At 41.9% G+C, this 24,271-nt stretch overlaps 1 protein-coding gene and 1 long non-coding RNA gene across 5 annotated transcripts in view; both read left to right on the top strand.

Moving 5' to 3' along the window:
* crtc1a (CREB regulated transcription coactivator 1a) overlaps positions 1 to 12,761 on the top strand; it is a 46,729-nt gene extending 33,968 nt beyond the window's left edge. For all 4 annotated transcript variants that reach the window (XM_052477145.1, XM_052477147.1, XM_052477146.1 and 1 more), the window contains one exon: positions 84 to 12,761. In XM_052477145.1, coding sequence (XP_052333105.1) covers positions 84 to 292 — 209 coding nt within the window. In that variant the 3' untranslated portion in view covers positions 293 to 12,761. The remainder of the gene's footprint in view (positions 1 to 83) is intronic.
* A 4,294-nt stretch (positions 12,762 to 17,055) lies between these two features.
* Positions 17,056 to 21,142, top strand: LOC118370563 (uncharacterized). Its single transcript, XR_004822823.2, has 3 exons — positions 17,056 to 18,464; positions 19,161 to 19,200; positions 20,096 to 21,142. It is a non-coding gene; the product is annotated as an uncharacterized LOC118370563 (long non-coding RNA).
* The last annotated feature ends 3,129 nt before the right edge of the window (positions 21,143 to 24,271 follow it).

Raw genomic sequence — 24,271 nt, forward strand, 5'->3', positions numbered from 1 at the left:
AATGAGATCATGTTCTTTATGTGGAGTAAATGCAACTGGAAGACTCTGACCTCTCCTCATCTCTCTACCCATGTCTGTTTTAGCCACAGGAGAGTCTCCACCCAGATTGTCCAAGGGGTTGTCTTCTAGCTCTCTGTCAGCTGACATCAGCTTCGATGCGGACTCTCAGTTTCCCCTAGACGAGCTGAAGATCGACCCGCTGACCCTGGACGGGCTGCACATGCTCAATGACCCTGACATGGTCCTCACTGACCCTGCCACTGAAGACGCCTTTCGGATTGACCGGCTGTAGAGCTGCTGCCAAAGTCACCGACTGCGTTGGTGAAACCCGGCCTGAGGTGTTGAGGGCTTGTGTCTGAGGGGAGAGGGCTACTTTTGGGGTGTGGGAGCCCAAGGCGAGGCCCCAGCTGTGAAGTGTGTTCATCCCACCTCCCTTCACCAGCAGCCCCTTTCTAAGAGCTATGGGATAGTGTGGTAGTAGGGAAATTAGTTTGTCAAGAAATGGTCGACACAGTTTGCTTTCTCTCTTCAGAATGGGAAAGATTGATGGCAACATTGTCATGTCTGGTGGATATTGAGCTTATGGTCCTGCTGTGACTAGTTTGTGCTTACCATTCTTCATCCCTTAACTTTTTCTTTTTTTTACCCATGCATCCTGCTGGCCTTTCTGTTGGATGCTTTGGTTTTTGTAAAGAACGAAAACAGTAGGGGCTACAACACTACATTGGTCTTGCCTCCCATTTGAAGACATTAACTGATTCAAATCATGTCTGCAGGGGGAACTGTTTATCTTTCTCTCACCTGCCATACTAGATTAGCATGTCTTAGCTCATATAATCACTCATCTGCTTTTCAGAACCGCCCTATCATGGTAAATCTTGCCAGTCACATTTCCGTCAGTGCCCTTAACCTCGCTGTCTAACTCACACTAGTTGTATTTATTGGTGCTCTGATTTTTGCCCCGAAGTTGACCAGTATTTTACTTTAGGTTCCCTTCCGAAATTGTCATTTTAATTTCAATCCATCAATTTTGTACAACATGTTTTAGTGCTGGTCAACATCTAAGCGGTTTACTTAGTTGAACAACTAGGAGTTATAACCCTCCCCTTTAGCTTATGATTTTCCAGAACAGCTGAAGTAAAACCTAAATTCTAGTTTAACAAACCTTGAAAAATCGCTCAGAATCCTATTTGTAGATACATTTTTAAAAAGGATGGCAGCCTAGCGTCACTTTGGCAATTTATCCATGAAATGACATTTCAGCTGTAATATGCCACCAATGGTAGCTGGTTTTCAGATGCAAACAAGATAAAAAATGATATCTGAACGAATCACTGTGAGTGATAAGATTCTGCCCGATAAGAGCACATGAGACTATTATCTCAACTCTCCTTTAAAAAAATGCAGGTTGTTGTGCAACTTGTTTAGACTCTTAAGTAGTGAAGTGTAAACTTATCAAGCATCACTGTTTCTTTTCCGATGGCCTGAATCACATTGGCACTAGTGTGAGAAGAGGACCAAGTTGAGCACAACTAGGGGAGGTTTATCACAACTTACGTTGTTATCCACTGCTTTTCACTTGTTACCATTTTGCTTTTCATATTTGAGGTGGTACTGTATTTCACTTGTCAGCCAAATAGAAATGGACAGAAAGAGCCGAGGTATCACATTTCTGATGCCCTTGTAGTTGCTACTTGTGCATTAGATATTTTATTTCAAATAATTGCTTGATCACTCAGTATGGGTACATCTCCGTTGGGTGTAGTCAACAAGGAACTCCTATCACACAACGTCTGTCATAGACTGCAGCGACCGCCAATAAGGGGGAACCCCTCTCCTTTATAAGGCGCTGTCGCTCCCTCCCGCCTCACTTTTCATTCTTCCTTACGATGTCGTAATACTGCTAATATACTCTCCTCAGCATTGACTTGGACTACTGTTTCCTGCTGAACTGTTGATAGGTGAACCCGTGTGGTTCGCTGTTGAGTGTAAGAATCTAGCTTTTTGTCGAGAGTGTTTAGGTTTTTACCCGAAAGTAAAATTTCCTCTGTCTCTGGCTAGCTAGCGTCAAACAGCTAGTTCTACCCTACCAGCGCACCTAGCTACCACTTCCTGTTGCTTATTCCCAATGATGTGGAGGAAGGAAGAAATTTGGCTTGGTCCTGCTTCAGGTGAATTTAACCCAGCTAGCTCACAAAGAATGCACCTTCTCTTCAGCTAGCAGTGTGCTAGCACCAGCTAGGATACTAACCCTTGGGGTGAAAACCAGCTTCCTATGCCAGGACTAGCTAGCTACACAGCTAAGCATCGGCGAGCACACGACTAGAGCTCTCTCTTGGCGTAGGTAGCATCCCTTCCTCGTGCCTAACTTTCCAGCGGCCTTGCTGACCAGGTTGACCGGTCTTGCCTATAGGTACTGCGGTCTTGGGAGATTCTCTAGCCTATAGAGCAATGCTCAGCGTGCCACCCTAGGCTTGTAGCTCACTCCAACAGTGAGCTACACTCCAACACTGGCTCTCTTTCCAGTGTGCTTGCAATAGCTAGGCAACTAACCCACGAGGTCAACTCCAGCTAGCTACCGACTGGACTTCTAGCTACACAGCTAAGCATCAGCAGCACACACACAGCCCAGGGTTTTCCTGTCGAACGCTAGCTAGCTAAAGCCAGGACTAGCTCCATAGCTAACGTCGGCCAGTACACGCTCAGAGCTAGCTCCACTGGGTAGCATTATTTCCCCTCGCTGGATACGCTGACCGGTCTTGCCTCTCGGTACTGCAGTCGTGGGATATTTTCAGCCTGTAGAGAGTCAACCTCTCAAGCTAACAGAGTGCTAACTACAGCTAGGCATTTAGCCCACCGGGCTACTACTAGCTAGCTGAACTGTAAGTACTCCATGGTGAGGCAGGCTTTGAGTAACATGTATAACCCGGCTGACAAAACAATTTCTTCCGGAGTTATGGCTACTGTATTTCCTTGTGCTGGGCGAACTAAGCCATGCACTCAAATTCCTGGAATTACTAGCTAGTTATTGCTAAAACTGACCGTTTACACCGCACTATGGTCAAAAGAGGCTTTCCAGACCGAAGAGTAACACAGCTCTTCTCGGCTAGCATGGTGCTAGCTATAGCCAGAAGAGTAAGCAACTGGGTGAACACTGGCTAGCCAATACCAATTATGAGAACCTCATGGCTTAACGTCGTCTAGCAAACGATTAACCCGGGTAACATGCCCAGACAGCTCTCGACCACCCTGATTACTGCAAGTATTGTATGGCATGAACGGAGAACCGGTCAATGCTAGCTTAAGCTATCCTACCAGCCATCCCGACAAACACCAACTAGCTAGCTAACTACCGCCTGGATATTACTAGCCTAACCCTCATACATACTTAGTCTAGCACCCAGTTTCTTTGTACTTACTGTTTGAACTGGTCCCAATTCTATGATCCGGTCCACAAGATAGCAAAGACAGGCTAGCTGTCTTTGTGCCCTCCAAGCTAAGCTCTCCCCTTGGTTCAGGTTCAAGCTGAGGCTGGGCGGGTAGAATTCAGTCACCAACAAGCACTGTCCCCACACGATGCTTACAGCACCTCCAGAAATATATTGCTCTTTGTCCCACTTGCCAAAGTGCCACAGAGCCTGTTTTTTTTTCTATAAATCAAAATCAAATCGAAGTTGGTCGCGCACACACTCTTTTGCAATGTTATCACAGGTGCAGCGAAATGCTTATGTTTCTAGCTACAACAATGCAGAAATATCTAGCAATACAATAACAATGCACACATAATCCGAAAGTTAAAAGAAATTAAGACAACAGAATGAGCATTATCAGAACGAGCAATGTCAAAGTTCAGAATATAAATAATCATTCACAGGAAGATGGGAATGGACATGGGGATGAACGTAGGAAAGGTAGTGGAATGGTAGTGGTTGAGAGACAGAGGTAATGAATACACTGTACACAATACTATAACTGATAGCACAAGTAGAGCAACAAGACTATTAAAGGGAAGGATGAAAATGTATATGCTCCCTGCACATATGACAATACAACAATAGTAACAACTAACTATTAAGAACAATATATAAATGTCACACAACTCACTTTGGGCACGCACAAAATCCCACAAGTCCAGAGATATGAGTGAGTCCAGTTGTTGATGGGCAGAGACAGACTGTTTCTCTCTGCCACTTGAGGGAGACTGCAAGTATTGTGTGACCTGCAGAGTCAAGAGGATAGGCATATATCCAGCCCTCTAGGAACCTCCCTAGCAACCTATCAGGGCAAAGGTCACACAGGTTAGAGAGGCAGGTTTATGGTACCCCTAGACTCTCAGGCTCCGGTCGTGGGGGAAGGGGAGTGGAGTGTGCAGCTTAGGGTTGTGTGGTGCTGATAAGTCACCAGCAGGTAATTTGTAACAAATACAGTAGATACATATACAGTGGTAAAATAGTGTTCAATAACTCTATGTACATAGAGCAGCAATTTCTAAGGTGCCGGGTAGAGTAGCGGGTGGTAGCCGGCTAGTGATGACTGTTTTAACAGTCAAGATGGCCTGTCCCAGCTTTGACGCTGGGACAGTGGCTGAGGTCCTTGATGATGGTGGCTGAGGTCCTTGATGATCTTGGCCTTCCTGTGACAGTGTGCTGTAGATGTCCTGGAGGGCAGGCAGTGTGCCCCTGGTGAAGCATTGGGATGACCGTACCACCCTCTGGAGAGTCCTTCGACTGCGGGTGGTATAGTTGTACCATGGAGTGATACAGCCCGACAGAATACGCTCAATGGTTCATCTGTAGAAGTTTGTGAGGGTATCAGGGGCCAAGCCAAATTTATTCCGCCTCCTGAGGTTGGAGAGGCTCTGTTGCGTCTTCTTCACCATGCTGTCGGTGTTAAGGGACCATTTTAGTTCCTCAGTGTTGTGCACACAGAGGAACTTGAAGCTTTTGACCCTATTCCACTGCGACCCCGTTGATGTGGATGGGGGCGTGCTGTCTCAGCTGTCTAGTGATGAGCATAGAGGGCACTATGCTGTGGAAGGCTGAGCTGTAGTCAGTGACCAGCATTCTTACCTGCGTATTCCTCTTGTTCAGGTGGGATTGGGCGGTGTGCAATGGTGATTGTGTCGTTCGTGGATCTGTTGGGGTGGTATGCAAATTGTGGTGGGTCTAAGGTGATTATGATCCTTAGAGTGACGCTCTTTAACGCTGCCAGTGGGGACGGCCTAGAGGCCATCAACAGAGAAAAACGGCACAGCTCACACCCTGCCCCCATTTGGCAGAAGATGATTTCCTGCATAACGAAGGAGGGGTGCCTCTGCTTTTCTAGAGCCCTATCCTCTATGCAGCAACGCATCGTTTCGTACCCACGAGGAGGGAGGGGTCCCACTCATTACTCAACATGTAGGAAAGAGGGCCCCCGAACTCCTGTAACCCCCGCCAACTCGGCCCATGTGGCAGCCCGCTGGGTTCTGCATCAAAAAGCCACGTGGGGATGTTTAGAAGGGGACAACGGATAAGCCATAAGGAACTCGGGTCCCTGGCTACGCAGCCGACTGTCCATACACAGGCGAAGCCCCAGAACCAGAGAAAGCCTGGAGGTTAAACAATCCTTCGATGCAGTCACAGCAAAATTCTGCCCTCCTAAAGCCCACTGGTGGCCAGGATGGCCAGTGACTCTATTTTGTTCGCACCCATGTAGACACATTAGAAGCTCCCTGCCCTACCCTCTCTCCAGTTCAGTGTAGACTTATCTCCCCACCCTGTGAGAAATGCTACTACGTTTGTTTTCACCATCTACTACACAGGGACTTATCTTTGGCCTCGTTAACAGTGAGATCCGCACCTCGCCCCCCGAGTGCCGCCCCATTCATAGCTCTCCCCCCTGGCTATGTTGTTCCAGCCAGGGCCAGGAGACGATGTGTTTGCTCTCCCTCCATACTGCTTAGGTCAGAAAGGAGCAGGACGGCAGTATACCAGTTGTCATCAAGCGCCATCCCCGTGCACTATACCTCTTTTATAACCTTTTTCTGTTACATCCAGGCCCCTCGCCAACAGCACAGAGCTAATTTATTATAATGAAAGAGTTGACACCTCGTTTGCGCTGCTAGAGGGCATCCTTGCCTCAGGCGAACGAAGGTCTCGGCACCTATAGCATGCACCCCTACTGGCTGGGAAAGATTGTTGCACATGCACAGTCTCCCCCGGGTGATGTACAGGGTTGCTTAGGAACGGCAGGCATCAGCCCCGATGTCTTCACTTTTCGGTGGCTTTCGGGAATTCGTCTCTATTGCCACATCCTTTTATTAGAGCCAGGGAACTTGAAAAAGGAGGAGGGGACTAGGCCCCCGACAGCTATCCTTTAAGCCTGCAGTGCTATTCTGCCTCTTCCTTGTATTTTGCATTTGGACTACTACCTGCTTTGTTCTCCTTCATAGGAAAACAAGCAATAAGGAGGGTGCAGCAGAGGGGCTGCTCAGATTAGGGATCTGACAAATTGGAGGGGAAAAAATCCTAGTTTAAATGCCCATTTTTTTTGTGATTGTCTGTTAAAAAACAATAAGAAAAATGCATACATTCCATGTATTCACAATGCAGCTGCGCAATGGTTTGGGTCTCAAGGTGCGTCCCTTTCAGATGGTTAAGCATTGCACCTCTACTAACATTGCTGTACCTCGATACATTGCTGTACCTCAATTCCGCCTCCCAAAGTTTGCATTTCCTTCTCATTTATCTTCTCAAGGTATTGCCATACAGGACTTGGTTGCTGTCGCTTGTCTTTCTCTGACATTTTTCCAACTGTTGATGGCGACGATGATGTAGTGGTGGAGAGTCGACTCTAGAATGGTTGATTCTATGACTCCTTGAGTGTCGACTCCCATTTCTGGGTATCGAGATTCGATTCAGTAATTTCTGGAACGGAGGAGACTGATTAGTTGCTGTTCTTCCGAGAACACAAACACTTGCATCTTTCATAGAAGTCTAGCGAGCGATGGAGAGAGAAGGGACGAGTTATATTAGGCAGGTACAAATCCCTTGGGCTGGTCACTAAAGTTCTCCATCCACTTAGTTAACTGTCCTTCAACGTCATTTCTATCCTATCCTACTATAGAGGGATTTGACTGCATTGACGACTCACAACTGCTAGGGCACGTTCGCCATTTTCATCTGGCAGACTGGTTCCCAGACTTTTAGAGACAGCAGGCACGCTTCACCATTGCTGCTAGCTAAAGCCATAGCACCGTTGGGCATCATGCACATCCCACAACACTGACCCGGGCTGGCCTCCATGTCCTGCTGTTCGTTACATTGGTGCTAGATATGGGATGGTGACCAAGGCACCATTGGAACACAACATGCGTGTGTTTCCTAAGCTTATGCCTCGGTGGCAGATCGCCCTGCTCTGTTCCTCTGTATATTGCACTCTTAAAACCAAGACTGATTCAGATGTCTAGCCTCCACACTGTTGGTAGGCCTGGCTGTCCCCAGATGGTATACATGGGTGCTGGAGCAATATGACGAGGGAAACCTCCCTCTAGACGCACCAACATCTCCTGCCCTATGGCCCTGTTTTGGGCCCTGCCATTCTCACTTGGGTTCCAGTACAGCAGCCACAGGCAGGCGGACTTCGCCTACGACCAGTGACCAAGCAGAGAGTCCCACCCTGGAACATCTAGGGTGCTTGAGAGTAATTTTCACAGCCGCTGGAAAGCGTGGAAATTAGTTTCTCTCATTTAATACCGCTTTACTTGGCCATTTGTATCCACAAAGCGGGTGAGTGAGCTGCACGCACTGTCAGTTTCACCACTAGTGCTTGTTCCTTGCCCTGGGGTTATCCAGGGTTATTTCAACATAAATCATTTTTTTTGTGCTTAAAGATTAGTAGGGGTTTATCAGCTCTCTTTAGAGCCGTTGGCTTTTCACCCACCACATATTTCTCCATGGAGGAATATTGTTTCCACTGCTTGTGCTCCACATATTTTGTGCTTCTACGTGGACAGGATGAGAGCCCTGAAAGGACTTCCCTAATGTAGGGAGACTCATTTCTCGACCAGGCATTTATCCAAGTGGAGGCTATTATAAGGCATATAACAGCAAGGGGTGACTACCTCTGGAGGGCATCAGAGTTCATTCCACCAGAGGTGTGGCTGCGTCACGGGCATGATTTAAGAAGGTATCTCTGTTCAGAGATATTTCTGGGATATTATTCCTCCATAAATTTTACCGATCTCACCGGCACGTGAGCTTCGAGTCAGCACATCTGAGAGTTGATTCTGACTACCTGGAGAGTGTACGAGCCCTACAGGAGTTGGCTAAATCCCATACTGAGTGATCAAACGATTATTTGAAATAGAATGTGACGTTACTTAACCCTGGTTTTATGATAATGACTGAGGTCACTTAGCTCGTTGCTCTTCACACAATCTGCGTATGGAAGAACGTACACTTGTACAAGTAACGCAGGAGGGGGCGTCAGCGCCTTATAAAGGAGCAGAGTCTATTGGCTGTCACTCCTGTCTGTCTACGACAGATGTTGTGTGAAAGGAGTTCCTTATTGACTACGACCAATGGAGACATACCCATTCATACGGAGTGACCTCCCTCATTTTATCCTAGAACCGTGATTATGCTAAGTAACCTTACATTTCGCTCCCTGGTAATTGATGTTTTGTTTAAATTAGTTGTCTTTTTAAAAATTGGATTTTGCTTATGGTATCTATGCAGAACAAATTAATTGATTGAAGACCGTTATTAGCAATCTAATAGGCTTAAGCAAGTACCTAAACTAAGTACCTACCGTGCTTATTTGTACGGTACCATTTTTATAGCTTTTTTAGCAAAGAAAATAAGCATTTTGACATGTTTCATTCGCTACTTTTTATTGAACATTTTAGTTTGGGTCTTCCACTTCACAGATGAGAATGCAAATTATATATTCTGCACGTTGGCTTTGGCAGAAACGGTAAAAAAGCATGACAAAAGAGAAACTTGAGGATTACGCTGCATATATAAGAACATTAACCCCTATATGTGACTCCCACGGATGTGTCTGAGGTTGATTATTTTTACTGCTGAAAGTTGATGATTTCATGATTCAACTGCCTCTATTAGAACAGCATTTCTGCCACCAGGATGTATTTCATCACATTGCCATAGAGTACTATCATAATCTCAACATCTTCATATGAACCTCAGCATCGACCACATTGTTTTTGATGACACCCTTACATCATACTCTAGGTGTTTCACTTCAAAATCCAAGGGACGTGGCATGCGATTTGGAGTTTGGTTCAGTACTGTTAATGTCTCTCTCATATTGAATATTTGTGTGTGTGTGTACTTGTCAATCGTTTCCCACTCATTGTCATTGGAAAAGTCCATCAGTTTTCCCACCAGCTTTTCTGAATGTATAGTGTCAGAATTTCAGTGATGTTGTAGATGTCGGCTATACAGTTTACCTGTTAGTAGTCAATGTCAAGTGAGCTTTTCTTGTGAGTAATTCCCTTGGATGTAGCCACGACATTATCCAGATTTTTCTTTTTTTTTTGCACTATACTTACAACTTTAGAACATTGAACCCTGGTGTTTGTTTCACCCCCCTCTGAGCGACTGTTATGTGCACTGGACTTGTTTTCCCCTGTATTCGGTCAAACTTGCCTTTTGTTTAAAAAAAAAAGTATTTTTGAAAAGCATATGTGTATTGTCTATATAAAAGAGGTGATTTTTATAAACTTTGTATTTTTGGATAGATTTCTCACTGCACAACAGATACAGCTGGACATGTTTTCAAGCTACATAGCTTTGAGTATAATTCATGCAGGGAGAAGTAAGCATGAAATAGGGAAGCCATTGGATGTACCACCATTGATGCATCAAGGGGTGCTGTGGTAAATCACACTTTAATATTACAATTTGTCATGGACAGGAGTAAGAACAGTCATCTTGTTGTGCAAAGAGTATATAAACAACCCCCATTATTATCATAGAATATACACTATTTAACTGTGTAATTTGCTAGCCACAGAACCAGGTGTGTAAATTCACCTGAAAGAAATACCACTAGTGGTGCGATTATGTCAAAATTGGGTCACCTGTGGAGAAATGAGGGAATCCTTTCAAAGCCTGGTTTTGGTTTTATTTTATTTTTGCAGGACGTAACATATCATTGTGCACAATTTTTGGTGACCCGTTTTGGCTTGTGAGCACTACTTTCTAAACTACTGGCTGAAATTATACTAAACTTTTATAACGCATCTTTAATGTGCAGCTCATACAGTAGCAGAAAGCATAATGCATTGTGAGTGCACACAAATTATGGTGCCTTTGTGCTATGTTGGAGTTTGTTATTTGAAAGGTTTAACTAAATGCTTGTCTCATATGTTAGTGAATCCTCCTGTTCCATCATATTTCACTATGTTTACAGTTAAGACATGCAGCATCACCATTTACCATAGATAGATACAAGGGAGTTCCTTAAAGGATCTGTTGGTTCAGTGTCAGCTGGTCAAGCATGCAAAACATTATCGGTTATAGATCTGAAAATGAGAACTGTTTTGAATTCAATGTCGTCTTCTGATGTTTAGCTCTTGGTTTTTACTTTTGTTTTGTTCCGTTTTGTGACACTTTACTTTTACATACTCACCATTATTTGATTTCTTCCGCTCGCTCTAGTACTTAAACAACTTAAGCTATTAAGACGAAACCAATTTCCAAATGTAAAGACTGCCCCAACTTATATTGCTTTTGAAAATATTTGTGATATTATTTATACCTGAATTAAATACATTTGCTCACATTTGCATATAATAAATTGCCAACAGTAACTCTTAAACCATTAAAGCTAGAGGTACTAAATCAACTTTCACATGTTCACGTGATTTATGGTTTAAGAGTTAATGTTGGTGATTTATTTTATGCAAATGTGTATAAATTCCAATTCTTTAGAACTTAGTTCAACTATAACTATATACAATTGCATCAAATAAAATGGCATGCACACCACATTTTCTTCAGGAAATTTACTTTTCTAGTTTAGCTTGGTTTTATTGTTTTTTTTTTAATGCAAAATATTAATTGTAGACTAAGGAAGAAAAGTGGAATAGACCTTTGTTTAAATGTGGTTTAATGTTATGTTTTCCTTGTTTGGTAAATTGTCTTTGTTTTTGATTCGAACAGTGGCAAGGCCTCACACACAAACTGGATTGTCAATCCAAAAGCAACAGATTTTTGTTATCAGCCTTTTATGCACATGTAGATGCAATTTGTTGGTACGTGCTTATATATTTGATCTTATATGTGCTTATGAGCTAGAGATGATGCCCACTGAAGTGTATTATTTTTGTTGAGTGCGTAGACTGGCTGTTTATATTGCTTTTTGGTATAAATGTTTTTGTGATATGTCAAAAGTGAAAATTGTTGTTATATGCACTGAGTCATGTGCTGCACTATGTCATTGTGGCTCTGTTCTTCTGTTCTGTCTTTCTGACTTAGAAGTATCAGTTAATCTAAAGTTTTTCAGACTGATCCAAACTCTAAATTGCTCCCTGTGTTTTTACAATCAGTTGTCTTTTCTTTAAAACAATGTTTTCTGTGTTTATGTAGTAAATCTGACTGATTTGATAAATCTATTATTACTGCCACCATTTTTGCACTAATATTCAGCTATTATAATGGTTTACACTCAAACGTTTACAGAAGCAACCGTTTACAAAGAATGGAGCAAGTTTTGATGTTTTTTGTGTGTGTAGGTTCATGTAATTGATATAAATAAGGAGGAATTTGGGGGAATATAAACTGGGCCTTTGCCACCCACACAAGATACTGTAAACCCATTAGCTTCCCTTTTGACACCAGACAGGTATTACATAGCCAAACATGGCCATCTCAAAGTTTTAACTGCCCGGCAATTGACAGCTTCCCTTAAGTCATGGCTGTGACAATGGAGCTGTCCAATTCTGAAACTGACAGAGATCCAGGCTAAATAGTTGCAAAGGATAGGGAAAATAACATCTGTATTTACCAGTTTTTAACAAGATATATAAAGATGTATATACTTCCAATAATATAAATATTTAGAAATGTGATTTGTATGTTCCCTTTTACAGAGAGTGAGTGTGTAAGTGATGGCTATGTGCTAAGTTGTTTTGAGTGAATGGAAAATCAGCCGTTGCTTTCTCTCACAGGCTATGAACCAGCGTTTCCCAAACTCCGTCCCCGGCACCCCAAAGGGTGCCCTAGCACTACACAGCTGATTAAAATCAACTAATCATCCAGCTTTAATTATTTGAATCAGCTGTGTAACAAAAGCTACGGCAACAAAAAAAACGAACCGCTGGTGTAAGCCGTTAAATGTGCGAGTTGCTATTTTACCTTAATTCCCCGGTGATGTCAGATGAGTTATCATACTTGTTGTTTTTTTTTACATGCAACGGGTGAACCATTAAGGAAACCGAATTTCATAAATCATCCCTTTAACTCTTGTTTAATGTTCAAGTAATGCACTTGTTTAGAGCACTTTGTTTATCTGTCATTTACTAAAATGTGTTTCTGTCTAAGGTTTAGAGTTAAATACTCCACTTTCCCACTGTATCTCCAAGTTTTAGTTGTTAGATTTGAGAATTACATCCATTTATAACAGTGCACTTGTCTATGAATTGTTTACATTTAGAAAATGAGAATATTTACGAGGAAACCACAATCTGCTTTATCTTTACAGTTTGTTTCTTGCTGCATAACCTACCGCATAAAGATTGACATGTGACTGACTTTTCCTGCTTGATACCTTGAGGTAACTCTGTGTTTATCCTACATTAATTTAACGGTGGCAGGCCGCTGCTGCTAAATCGTTGACGCCAAGGCAACATTTTTTGCTTTTTGGGATGGTAATGTTTTCAGTGTAAACTTTTATTTGATTTATTTCACCTTTATTTAACCAGGTAGGCAAGTTGAGAACAAGTTCTCATTTACAATTGCGACCTGGCCAAGATAAAGCAAAGCAGTTCGACAGATACAACGACACAGAGTTACACATGGAGTAAAACAAACATACAGTCAATAATACAGTATAAACAAGTCTATATACAATGTGAGCAAATTAGGTGAGATGGGAGGTAAAGGCAAAAAAGGCCATGGTGGCAAAGTAAATACAATATAGCAAGTAAAACACTGGAATGGTAGTTTTGCAATGGAAGAATGTGCAAAGTAGAAATAAAAATAATGGGGTGCAAAGGAGCAAAATAAATAAATTAAATACAGTTGGGAAAGAGGTAGTTGTTTGGGCTAAATTATAGGTGGGCTATGTACAGGTGCAGTAATCTGTAAGATGCTCTGACAGTTGGTGCTTAAAGCTAGTGAGGGAGATAAGTGTTTCCAGTTTCAGAGATTTTTGTAGTTCGTTCCAGTCATTGGCAGCAGAGAACTGGAAGGAGAGGCGGCCAAAGAAAGAATTGGTTTTGGGGCTGACTAGAGATATACCTGCTGGAGCGTGTGCTACAGGTGGGAGATGCTATGGTGACCAGCGAGCTGAGATAAGGGGGACTTTACCTAGCAGGGTCTTGTAGATGACATGGAGCCAGTGGGTTTGGCGACGAGTATGAAGCGAGGGCCAGCCAACGAGAGCGTACAGGTCGCAATGGTGGGTAGTATATGGGGCTTTGGTGACAAAACGGATTGCACTGTGATAGACTGCATCCAATTTGTTGAGTAGGGTATTGGAGGCTATTTTGTAAATGACATCGCCAAAGTCGAGGATTGGTAGGATGGTCAGTTTTACAAGGGTATGTTTGGCAGCATGAGTGAAGGATGCTTTGTTGCGAAATAGGAAGCCAATTCTAGATTTAACTTTGGATTGGAGATGTTTGATATGGGTCTGGAAGGAGAGTTTACAGTCTAACCAGACACCTAAGTATTTGTAGTTGACTTAATACTTAAAACTTAAATGACCAAAACCAGATATAAAGTATATAGAAAAGGTCATGAGACTATATATTTTTAAATGAGATCATCTTTGAAAACTAACACCAAAATAAAAACTAGACAGTCAGGGAGAATCTAAAATTCCAAAAATGGCATGGCATGGGGCCCCCGTTCATTTTGTTATACTATCTGAGTGGCTCAAACATTATAAGAACATGGCATAAGGCATGGTAAAATGTGTAGAATTGCAGGAAATTAGCTTTAAAGCGGCAATTTTATCTTTTCGGTCAAGTAGAGGGCCTTAAAAAACATACCCACCCACCTCCCCCGATTAATGTTGCCACCACTGCTGAAAATAATCCTAGCGGAAGCACTTAGAAACTCTTTCTCCATGGTAATGAATGACAAAATAACCCCTAATGACTCAAAAAGGCTTGATGTGATAACTGACTTGCCTAGTTAAATAAAAGTGTAAAATGTATTTATATATATATATATATATATATATATATATATATAATTTAACCATGTGACTAAAACCTGTTCACCCAAAGCATCTCCCGTAAGCTCTGACGAAGGCCATGAGGCTGATACCTAAAAGCTTATTAAAGATCAGTGATACTATCAAGAGCAGTGTGTGGTTTCCGTTCTCCTTCATCTCCAGTAGGATAAAATGCAGATCTCAATATCAGAATATAAATGTTTAATTGGTTAGAAGCAATACACGTTGAAAGGGTAAACGAATCAGACAGACCGTAATTGTTTGATCATTCAATAGTTCCCACAAAAAGACAACTGCAAATCCTCTATGTGCATTTAATGGGGGATGACCCACTCTAGTGGTCCTTTCTTCATACAATGGCAGCTAAATTGTAATATAATGTATTTTCCTTTGGAGTACGATTTACTTGAACGTTGCACATGCATTTGACTGCAATGTCTGGATACTACACCTTCTGTACTCACAGCAACAGGACACAGTTATGCTCATCAAATATGCAAATCCTAGCATTCAGCAGCAGTTTGGCAATCCTGTACTTTTGTTGAGCTGGCCCTTTTAAAATGAATGGATCAACTCTTGTTCTCTAAATTGTGCTTTTATATAAAAGGGAGAAAGCAGGCCAAAAAAATCCAAGTTGGCTATATGTGCTAAATAACGGATGTTAAGCTTCTACTCAAATCGTACCTAATGTATTTTTCTTGTGTGAAGGCTTCTGTCTTAGTATCTTTGCATTACTATTTGTAAATGAAATGACATTAAATAAAAGTCAAAGCATATCAATGTGACTGACCCATTGAATGTTGTTTCATTGTTGTACAATGTCTCCATCTGCTGGACATGGGAGGTATAGAAGCTGTGAAACGTTCACACACAGTAAGATATATTGAAATTGTTACTGAAACAGTCACATTCAGGTTTTATATCAGCTCATATATGATAACCACTTATCAACTTTTTGTAGAAAGACTGCATTTAGTCATTTGTCTCATATCTGCAGTGTTGGGAGTTTCCCAGGTGTCACTGGAAATAACCTTATTATCCTGGTATTTTTGTTTTTTTATTTAATTAGGCAAGTCCGTTAAGAACAAACTCTTATTTACAATGACGGCCTACCCCGGCCAAACCCTAACGATGCTGGGCCAAATGTGCGCCACTCTATTGTGATACAGCCTGAAATCGAACCAGGGTCTGTAGGCTATTGAAAGCCAATTTGATTGAAAACATTGTTGGTGCCTTCCACCCAGGTGTGTGTGTGTAGCCAGAGAGGAAGAGGCGGAGAGAGAGGATTTACTCCGCCCAAAGTCTGTCCGTGTGAGATAAGCCCTCTTTTTGTATGGAGGTCTATGAGAACGAGTTGAATTACGTGAAGTATATTTGATAGAATACAGTGCCTTGCGAAAGTATTCGGCCCCCTTGAACTTTGCGATCTTTTGCCACATTTCAGGCTTCAAACATAAAGATATAAAACTGTATTTTTTTGTGAAGAATCAACAACAAGTGGGACACAATCATGAAGTGGAACGACATTTATTGGATATTTCAAACTTTTTTAACAAATCAAAAACTGAAAAATGGGGCGTGCAAAATTATTCAGCCCCCTTAAGTTAATACTTTGTAGCGCCACCTTTTGCTGCGATTACAGCTGTAAGTCGCTTGGGGTATGTCTCTATCAGTTTTGCACATCGAGAGACTGAAATTTTTCCCATTCCTCCTTGCAAAACAGCTCGAGCTCAGTGAGGTTGGATGGAGAGCATTTGTGAACAGCAGTTTTCAGTTCTTTCCACAGATTCTCGATTGGATTCAGGTCTGGACTTTGACTTTTCCATTCTAACACCTGGATATGTTTATTTTTTAACCATTCCATTGTAGATTTTGCTTTATGTTTTGGATCATTGTCTTGTTGGAAGACAAATCTCCGTCCCGGTCTCAGGTCTTTTGCAGACTCCATCAGGTTTTCTTCCAGAATGGTCCTGTATTTGGCTCCATCCATCTTCCCATCAATTTTAACCATCTTCCCTGTCCCTGCTGAAGAAAAGCAGGCCCAAACCATGATGCTGCCACCACCATGTTTGACAGTGGGGATGGTGTGTTCAGGGTGATGAGCTGTGTTGCTTTTACGCCAAACATAACATTTTGCATTGTTGCCAAAAAGTTCAATTTTGGTTTCATCTGACCAGAGCACCTTCTTCCACATGTTTGGTGTGTCTCCCAGGTGGCTTGTGGCAAACTTTAAACAACGCTTTTTTATCTTTAAGAAATGGCTTTCTTCTTGCCACTCTTCCATAAAGGCCAGATTTGTGCAATATACGACTGATTGTTGTCCTATGGACAGAGTCTCCCACCTCAGCTGTATATCTCTGCAGTTCATCCAGAGTGATCATGGGCCTCTTGGCTGCATCTCTGATCAGTCTTCTCCTTGTATGAGCTGAAAGTTTAGAGGGATGTTAAAAATAAATGTAAAAAAAAAATAAAAAATAGGAGAAAACACACATCACAACAAGAGACACTACATAAAGAAAGACCTAAGACGACAACATATGTCAGCAGCACATGACAACACAGCATGGTAGCAGCACAAAACAGGGTACAAATGTTGTTGGGCACAGACAACAGCACAAAGGGCAAGAAGGTAAGAGACAACAATACATCACACAAAGCAGCCACAACTGTCAGTAAGAGTGTCCATGATTGAGTCTTTGAATGAAGAGATTGAGACTGAACTGAAAAGACGAGCGACACAGTGATGTGTATGTGTAGCGGGTTTCTTATGTACCACAGGAGAACCAAGAAATGAAGAGCGACACCACGGCTGTCTTTTAGGATTTTATGTTGATCTGCAATAGTATTGTGAAAAGACAGGACAGGAACACATCAGTCTCCAATGCACCATCTGACAAGTTGTTCTACACAGGAGCATGAAGAAAGGTAAAACACATATCCTGTCTCACATCCCCAATACATTGCTAGGTGCTTTCAGTGTTGACAGTACCAAAATACAACAACTCATGTACAAAAACACTGCAACAAACAAGTTACAACGTGAAATCGCCTCTATTCCATTCAGACCGTAGAGGACCAAACTACATCTCCCATAATGCAACGCCAGCACCGAAAGAATGCACATTTCCAGATATCATCAACAGTAATACAATTGAGGCACGGCAGAGGACAGGGAGAGCTCTGCAGTGTTGATTTATGATATTTGAATGTGCATTAGATGGCAACAGGATCATATTGTACAGCAATTTCGTCAGGTAACATGAATACTAAGCCAGCGAGATGTGGTTAGAATAGGATGGGGGGACAAAAGTCAGTGTAACTAATAGTCAGAGTCCCAAGTGTGGGAACAGTCACTGTCCCACTTTAGAGTAAACAAGAATGTTCATAGTCAACAAAGCATGCAGGAGTCATGAGGCAAAATGTACACACACAGTGCCTGTGTGCTGAATGCAAGTGAAAGCTTGGTAGGGAGGGGGGAGTGTGGTAGGGGTACATGTACCAGACAGGGGGAGATAAGCCAGGGCAGACGGTGAACAGATCGCCAGGTGGAATCCAAGCAGCAGTGCAGTGGGAGCAGGTGTCACACCCACTTGGGACAAGCTTTATTTCTGGAGGAGGCATTTCCTTGCTGCTGCTAAAAGATAATCTATCAATTTAAGTAGAGAGGATTGGAGTGTCTCTAACAGGAACAATACCTAGGAGGAAATTACATGGATCTGGTTGAATAATGCCTGTGATGTCCTGTATAACATGATTCACACTGCAATGAGTTCCTAAGATTATTCAAAGATAATATTTGCATGTCCATTGTAGGTTTTAGAAAATATTCAAATAAAGGCTGTGTTTTGTGTAGGCTTACCCTGGCCTGGCATTTTGATAACCGTGTTAATCTCTCCCAGACAAGGTGACTTTTATTAATATATTTGCCTGTATTTAACCCCCAAAATGACATTTAACTGCTATCATAGAGAACTACAAATGCTTGTCTCAAGCTTCACATCCCTCACCAAGGGTCATGGTCATCTGGATGAGACTGCCAAATCAAGGCTCAGGTAAGAATCTCCAGGCTTTTAATAAACATTTAGTCATTCATAAATTGTCTAAAGTTGTTTAAATGGACAATTCTGTGAACTTTCTTGGTTAAGTTTTAAATTGAAAAAATGCCTGCTATCTAGCTCGCTCATAGTTAGCAACTAGATAGCCTGGCTAAATGGCTAAATTAGCCATCTATTTGACTAGCCATTTAAATAGATGAGAAATTCATAAAAACAAGTTTACCTTTCTTTGGCTTTTATAAACCAACAATCTAGCAATCTAACTTAGATGGTGAAGCTAGGGCTAGGCATACTTGATAATGTTTGTGTCTGTGGGTAAGGAGTGGGTATCCTACTTCAAGTACTACATGACTTGTAGCTACCCCAACTAGCTGTATTATTTTAGTCTGTCTTTTTGAGAGGTTTCAGAGATGGACTGATTTGCATCATCTGTTGAGTCAACAGTGTGGTTACTTTACTGCTGGAAACCATTGAAATGTTTGCTGTTACCCTCTAGACAGATGATCATTAGTATTGCTAACCTAGTAGGCAAGGTTATGTCACCTTATTTAGTCCTACCTGTTACGGTGGGTTTTAAATTAATTGGTATTCACACGTTTGTTTTTGAGGTAGAATTATTGTCATGTTATTGATGCTAAAATTGCAAGCCTTGTTTTTTGTGTGTTTTTTGTTTTTACACTTTCCCTATTCCAGAACCAATGGGTGTGCCTGAGGCTTACCACCTCTCAATTAGGTAAGCTGTTTCAATCTGGAACACTATTCTCCTTCTTCTGCTTTGGTCTGATTAAGTCAATGCAGGAAGTCCTGAAGAGCAGGACTGTGTGAAGGGTTTTATCCAAGCCCAGCTCTAACACCTGACTTAAATCATGTTAAATAATCAACATACCGAATCAAGGCAATAGGCTATGTTAAAAAAAATAAAAAGGCCCTTTCTTTCAGGCCTGGCGCACCCCCGCATGTGCATTTGTGGCCAATTAGATAAGATAATCGGGACTGGCAGCTCTAATTAGTCTCTCTCTCTCTGTTAAGATCCTGACATCTTTGTAGTAGTTATGTGTGAATATATGTACATGTAATGCTATGCTATGTACAGATCCAATTGCATAGCCCCATTACCACTGTTGACATGTTTGTACATGCTCCTTGCCTTTAGAAACCACAATGTTAACTTATTTGTGTGTTAATGTGGGGGTGGCTAACTAGAGAATGAAACTCTGGAAATGGACACATCTGCCTGGTTCTTATCGGACCGCCAGACCAATGTGGAGTCAGCATTTAAGACACTAGTGGGTGAGGGCATCTACAGCCAACCGCTCAGACGGCTCCAGCTAGCTGTTTTTACACGGTCTTTCATTTCGCTGGATTTAGCGACCAACAGTTTTTTTTTCAGGCTATGGTTTATAATCGTGTATGGGCTGGGCTGGAACAAAAGCTTATACACAGTCCAGGCAATCAGATCTGGAGCAGTCCACCCATCTGTAGGCTATTGTACTGGCCCGTGTGGTACAGTCTTTCATGTGTGTAGTAGTTTGTTGCATCATATTTCTTAGTTTATCATTTGTTTCAACTTTGAATTCAATCTAAGCCACAGATTAACTTCCTCCATTTTGTATGTGACCTTTTTATAGATGCAGACCCAAAGACATTCAAGTCTCCAATTGTCCCAGTAAGAGTTTATGTACAGGCCTAAGTGACCATAAACAATGGACCTACAGCTGGGGTGAAATTATTCCATCATTCACACACAGTAGACCTGGTGTAAACGTGGTCAACAAAATGTTGTCCGCAATGCTTAAGTTGTATTGTCTATGGCTCAGTTTTTTGAAATGCTGTGATCACTAAGGAATGACGTTGAGGGACACACGCTGAGACCCGAGTATGACTGGACAGACATTTGTGACAACGACCTAAAAGGGGTGCAAAAGCATACCAGCACCCCATTTTATGTTTATTCCATGGCCAACCATCCTCTAGCTACCCCTTATTCCACATCTATGCCTTTTCTGCCTCAACTTCGAACACTTTGGATCTATCCATCTTAACTCTATAAACCCACCCTACCTTCACCCATTTTCTCTATGTTGCTTCCTACACTGTTTCTTCTCCTGATGTGATAACATCTAGACTGAGTAACATGTTTAAAAGTGTACTGTTTTTGCTACCTTTTTTCACCTGTGTAATGCTGCCCTCCTGCTTATTGTTGGGGTTCAGACTGAATGCAGTGGTAAATGTGCTGCTCACAATTGACAGCAGCAACATGGACCTTTTACATTGACAGGAATGGTGTATATAGCTGCGTTTAGGCATGGCTTCCTGTTTTGAGTCTGGTAAGTGGGTTTCTCATTCTGCTGGAGTTGATCTAGTATTTTATGTAAAACCGACCGTACGCATCCAGGTTTTCCATTTGTAACTCGCCCACCAAAAACACAATGTGCTATTTTACGTTGTACTATTTGTGCTGGTCTAACTACTCAAATGGAAAAGCAGAAGAACCTTTGCACTCTCAGATAGTTATTTAATGTCCCAGGTTTCCAGCATTGATGAATATAATTTAGTGTTTACCTAAATTCAAATGTTTTATATGTTGTGTATAAAAGGCATATGTATGCATTGTTTACTATACTGAACAAAAATATAACGCAACGTAAAGTGTTGGTCCCATGTTTCATGAGCTGAAATAAAAGATCCTGCACAAAAAACATTTCTACATCCCTGTTAGTGAGCATTTCTCCTTTGCCAAGATAATCCATCCACCTGAAAAGGGTGGCATATCAAGAAGATGATTAAACAGTGTAATCATTACACAGGTGTAAGTTGTGCTGGGGAAAATAAAAGGCCAATCTAAAATGTGCAGTTTTATCACACAACAATGTCCACCAGAACGGTTGCCAGAGAATTAATTTCTCTACCATAAGCTGCATCCAAGTTGTTTTAGAGAATTTATCAATATTTATTTAAAAAATGTAACTTGGCAAGTCAGATAAGAACAAATTCTTATTTACAATGACGGCCAAACCCGGACGACGCTGGGCCAATTGTGCGCTGCCCGATGGGACTCCCAATCACGGCCGGATGTAATACTGCCAGAATTTGAACCAGGGACTGTAGTGACGCCTCTTGCACAGAGTTGCAGTGCCTTAGACCACTGCGCCACTCGGGAGCCCAGTACGTCCAACCTGCCTCACAACTGCAGACCATGTGTAACCATGCCAGCCCAGGACCTCCACATCTGGCTTTTTCACCAGCGGGATTGTCTGAGACCAGCCATCCGGACAGCTGATGAAACTGTGGGTTTGCACAAAGGAAGAATTTCTGCACAAACTGTAAGAAACAGTCTCATGGAAGCTCATCTGCATGCTCATTGTCCTCACCAGGGTGTTGACCTGATTGCAGTTTGGCGTCATAACCGACTTCAGTGGGCAAATCCGCACCTTCGTTGGCCACTGGCACACTGGGGAAGTGTGCTCTTCATTAATGAATCAGAAGGTTTCAACTGTACCGGGCAGATGGCCGACAGAGTGTATGGCGTTGTGTGGGCGAGTGGTTTGCTGATGTCAACGTATGTAAAAATGGCCCATGGTTACAGTGGGTTTATTGTATGGGCAGGCATAAGCTACGGACAACAAACAAAATTGCATTTCATTGATGGCAATTTCAATGCACAGACATACCGTGATGATATCCTGAGGCCCATTGTTGTGCCATTCATCCGCTTCCATCACCTCATGTTTCAGCATAATGCACTGCCCTATGTGGCAAGAATCTGCACACAATTCCTAGAAGCTGAAAATGTCCCTGTTCTTCCATGGCCTGCATAATCACCAGACATGTCACCCATTGAGCATGTTTGGGATGCTCTGGATCAACATGTATGACAGTGTGTTCCAGTTACCACCAATATCCAGCAACTTCGCACTGAAGAGGAGTGGGACAACATTCCATAGGCCACAATCAACAGCTTGATCAACTCTATGCGAAGGAGATGTGTCATGGTGCATGAGGCTAATGGTGGCCACACCAGATACTGACTGGTTTTCTGATCCACACCCCTACCTTTTTTTAAGGTATCTGTGACTAACAGATGCATATCTGTATTCCCAGTTGTGAAATCCATTGATTAGGGCCTAATTTATTTATTTAAATTGACTAATTTCCTTTATATGAACTGTAACTCAGTAAAATCTTTGAAATTGTTGCATTTTCTTTTCTTGTTCAGTGTATTTGGATTTCTCTAAAACGGTGTCATTGTTGGAGTTCAGGTGTTTGACGTGATTGTTGGGTGACTAGGTGCATTCTTGTCAAATAAATATGCTTATTCATTCATGATTATGGATACATTCTGCAATGTTTTAATTTGGCTTTGACTCTGCAACAGAACATGTCAACAAGTTAGTTCCCTAATTGCTTTAATAAAGCAGTGAATTCTGACACCATGAATTGAATAATTTCACCTTGTTCATATAGTTGGCAGAAATGATAAGGGATTAAATAAAGATGTCCACCGACTGAAGGAGAAGAGTATCTGGTAAAATAAGGGTATGTTGCTAATATCATCTTGGTATGTAGGTGGGTAGGTAGCTAGCTATATAGCGTCTTTGCAAAAAAACTAGCCAAGTATTAATGGCACATTAGAAATATGACTGCTACGAGGACAGTATTCTGTATAAGACACAACCAAATGCATAAATAAGACATTATGTAAAATTTGGAACAGTAGATTAAAATGTTCAATATATCTTTAGTTTTGGATCAAGGTAGCTAGTAGCTCGCTAGCTGATAGCAAAGGCAGGGCTGGTCCTTGCTGTTCTGCTGCCCTAGGCGAGACCAAAAAATGTGCCCTTATTTTCCGGATGTTGAAAATACGTATTTTTCCCAATGTCAAAATCAGGCTCATTTTTTGTTCTGAATGAAAGTTGAAAAGACTTTATTTATAGGAGTCTATGTTTGGGCCAAATCAAGGCTAGTCCAGACTGGACAGAACATAGATGTATATGACAGTGGAGGCTCCTAAGGAACATTTTAAAATTGTGAAACATTAAAGTTATCCCTTTTAGATAAAACTATACCAAATATATTCACGTCACCAAATTGATTAAAACACACTGTTTTGCAATGGTCTACAATAGCCTCAGCAGAACTCTGTAGGGTAGCACCATGGTGTAGCCGGAGGAAAGCTAGCTTCTGTCCTCCTCTGGGTACATTGACTTCAATACAAAACCTAGAAGGCTCATGGTTCTCACCCTCCTCCATGGACTTGCACAGTAATTATGACAACTTCCGCAGGATGTCCTCCAACCTATCAGAGCTCTTGCAACATGAACAAACATGTCCACCCAATCAAAGGATCAGAGAATTATGTGCATAGCGCTTAAAGCTAGCTAGCAGTGCAGTGCATAAAATGTCAAGATCACTTTGACTCAAAATGCAAGCTGAGATCTACTGCTCAGATGATTTTTTAAATATGACTTAAGTAAGCCTATGCAACATTAACCAATTTAAAACAGTACTGTAGCAATGAGGTTTGTGCATTAAGCTATAAACCCAATACATTATCACCGCATATTGCCTTAGCTTGTTTTGCCCAACCAATGACTGCATAGTTGTTCGAGCCATTTAAAAATATACAGTTGAAGTCGGAAGTTTACATACACTTAGGTTGGAGTCATTAAAACTCGTTTTTCAACCACTCCACAAATGTATTCTTAACAAACTATACTTTTGGCAAGTCGGTTAGGCCATCTACTTTGTGCAAGACACAAGTAATTTTTCCAACAATTGTTTACAGATAGATTATTTCACTTAAT

This window comes from Oncorhynchus keta, chromosome 23 (genome assembly GCF_023373465.1).
Source record: "Oncorhynchus keta strain PuntledgeMale-10-30-2019 chromosome 23, Oket_V2, whole genome shotgun sequence".
NCBI lineage: Eukaryota > Metazoa > Chordata > Actinopteri > Salmoniformes > Salmonidae > Oncorhynchus > Oncorhynchus keta.